At 32.7% G+C, this 2,929-nt stretch overlaps 1 protein-coding gene across 2 annotated transcripts in view; it reads left to right on the top strand.

The window, feature by feature from the left end:
• Window positions 1-1,980: 1,980 nt before the first annotated feature.
• Window positions 1,981-2,929, top strand: part of LOC108750484 — an 11,467-nt gene continuing 10,518 nt past the window's right edge. For both annotated transcript variants that reach the window (XM_018489958.1, XM_018489950.1), the window contains exon 1: window positions 1,981-2,074. In XM_018489958.1, coding sequence (XP_018345460.1) covers window positions 2,026-2,074 — 49 coding nt within the window. In that variant the 5' untranslated portion in view covers window positions 1,981-2,025. The remainder of the gene's footprint in view (window positions 2,075-2,929) is intronic.

The following is a 2,929-nucleotide window of genomic DNA, read 5'->3' as shown; positions in this document are numbered from 1 at the left end:
TATATATATATATATATATATATATATATATATATATATATATATGACTGTGGAATCGAACATTACATCTCAAATTATATCTCTCTTGTTCGAATAACTTTCCTCTTCCCACGCGCGGATGTTCCGTTTTCAAGCAGAACTCTCTTTGGGTGTCCATAACGCATTCTCCTTAATGGGGGCTATACGTTCAGTTTACTTTGTAAATATCCTGATACTCCTTGATACTGTGCCTTGAAATGACACTTAAGTGCATCGTCAAGTATGATTCTCGATGAAAGTAACGGCGGCGCGAGTGACACTTTCTCAGGTTTATGAGTGCAAGGCTTCATTCGCGACATCGCTTTCCGGATACCGTTTTCATGAGAATCATAAAAAGAAGCTTCGTAAAAGATTTCGTTTTCACTTCTCGATGTGCGGTGATAAAAGTTACGGCTTGGACCTTGAATAATGGATATAGTGACACACTTGTACTGAAAAGATTATTTTCGTTGTACTAATCGATGTTTAAATATAAAGCTCTCTAGGGATTTAAGTGCTAAATCTTCTAATTCTCTTAGATATGCAAAACAACGTCATAAATCCAGAGTCTGCCGTGCAGCATTGCTGATGCGATTTTTGTCCGAGGAAAAAGCCTGCCTAATCTAGTAATCCACCGAGTTAAAAATGGCTTACACATCGGGCAAGTCGGTGGCGCAAAAATAAAGAATAAATAATGAAGCCAGGTAGAAAATAGGATCCGAGTGCAAACGATTAATTCTGTATTCTATCCCACACTCAACCCGCGTCCTATCTCTCTAAATCCTAGATTTTCATTTTGCCTTTGTTTTAAAGATTATGGCTCGTACACAGAATGCGCTTAGAACTATTAGAGCGTATTAGCAATTATAGTTTACATTACACAATTAGACAATTTGCGTTAAATTTACCATAAAATGAATACGTAAGGAGATAACGCAAGCATTATATAAGAAATTAATACAAAAAATATAATATTAACACAATTTGTAAGCAAATATTTCTTCACACACATCAAATTTAACATTTATAATACATTAAATTAATCTGGCGCAATAAATTTCTAAAATACGTATAATGTAATATATTTTATTTATTCTTTTTTAAAATTTATTTTTAAAAAGATTATTATTTTTATGTTGTTTTCACCTACACATAAATTGTGTTATTTTAACACTATAAAAAATGGTAAATATCCATTTAACACAAAATAATCAAATAACACAATCAGATTATGTTAAAAATTAACCCTCGGACATATTAAAAATTCAACACAAAATTTTAACAAGAACTTGAGTAGACTGTTTCTAATACAAATATAAAATACAAAATATTTTTATTATATATATTAGAGAGAGAGAGAGAGAGAGAGAGAGAGAGAATTTAAAAAATAAAATATGTTCTAAATATGAGTCCATATTTATAAGTTTAAAGATTATGCTACGTTTATCTTCCTTCGTCGACATCAGGTGAAATTGGAAAAATGTTATTGCAATAATCATATTGATAGGATGATTTTGCTGAAGTATCTAAAAATTTAGCTAGATCTGAAAATAATTTTGTTGGACAATCAAAATAGTTCTGTGGGTTGTTCAAATCGATGATTAGAATATCAAAACTACTTAAGCAGTACTTAAATAGAAGTTTTCTATAGAATTATTTTGATGGGCTAATAAAATTATTTTCAGATTTGTGTCTGTCTACATTTTTAGATTTTACTTCAGTAAAATAAATCTTCGTATGTACCATTGTACCATTGTAACGATTATCATACATGTAATAATTTTTGCAACAAAATTTCCAATGATAGTAGGACTTAATTATTCGCCCACTTTTCGTCTTCTCTGATAAACAGGACTTCGCTTCTTTCTTGATGCCCACTTGAAAGGTGGCAGCACGATCCGGAAGGTGAAAGTCCCAGGATGAAGAGGGAAGGAGTGGTGGTGCACATATAGAGGGGTGGAGAGGGCGCGGCTTGTCCAGACGTTCTCTGTCCTGACGACGACGACGATGTCGCCGAAGTTGATATTTCTGCTGGGATCCTTGTGTCTACTCGTCGGTAAGTGCAATCTGTCAGTAATCTTATAATTTAACCGTGCAAAAGTTCTTGCGATTCCGACGTCTATTTGAATTACCATTTATAGTCATCGAAGTTAGAATTCAATTTTTAAATTTCAATTTATATAGTACATGTATATATGTCAAACTTAATGGTGCAAACTGCCCAACCGAAGTTGTGAGATATTAATCTTGTTGAAAAAACGTTAAGGGTTTGAATGTCGCATGGAAAAGGAAATACCGTCAATAGATATTTAAAAATTGAAGTTATAAATACAGATAAGAGAGAATCTTTAAAATCAATGTTGGCAGTGTGCATTAAAAAAAAAGAAAGAGAGAGAAATAAACCTACTTTGGAGAACCACTGTCGTTTTCCCCTCCCCCGTTGCCCTGACATTTTCAAGACTTTCTACTTCTACCGGAGTTCACCGACCCCTCCTTCGATTCGCGATCGCGAAGCGCACGATCGTGTCGTGAACCGATCGTGACATTTTCAACGATTAATCGAATTCACCTCCACTTTGTCTCCGTGCAAAATGTCACATTCAATTGAAGTCTCCCTTTGATCACGTCGATTGATCTTTTTAATTTTTACTACAATCCTTATGACTTTATCATCTACGGAAATAATTATAAGGATTTAAAAAATTTGAGCTATTTAAAAAGTAGGGGATGACTCTTATACAAGAATATATACTTATTATTAAATTCTATAACATTTTTTGTATAATTTCTAGAAGATGTGATAAATTATTAAACGCGTTGTGACTGTCACGCGAAGAAGATATAAATTGAATTTAATATAAAATTAATTGTGTAATTTATGCAAAATGAGCATTATTAATTAACAAATCAT

This window comes from Trachymyrmex septentrionalis, unplaced genomic scaffold, assembly GCF_001594115.1.
Source record: "Trachymyrmex septentrionalis isolate Tsep2-gDNA-1 unplaced genomic scaffold, Tsep1.0 scaffold11, whole genome shotgun sequence".
Taxonomy (NCBI): Eukaryota; Metazoa; Arthropoda; class Insecta; order Hymenoptera; family Formicidae; genus Trachymyrmex; species Trachymyrmex septentrionalis.
This window is presented reverse-complemented; position numbering and strand designations above follow the sequence as displayed.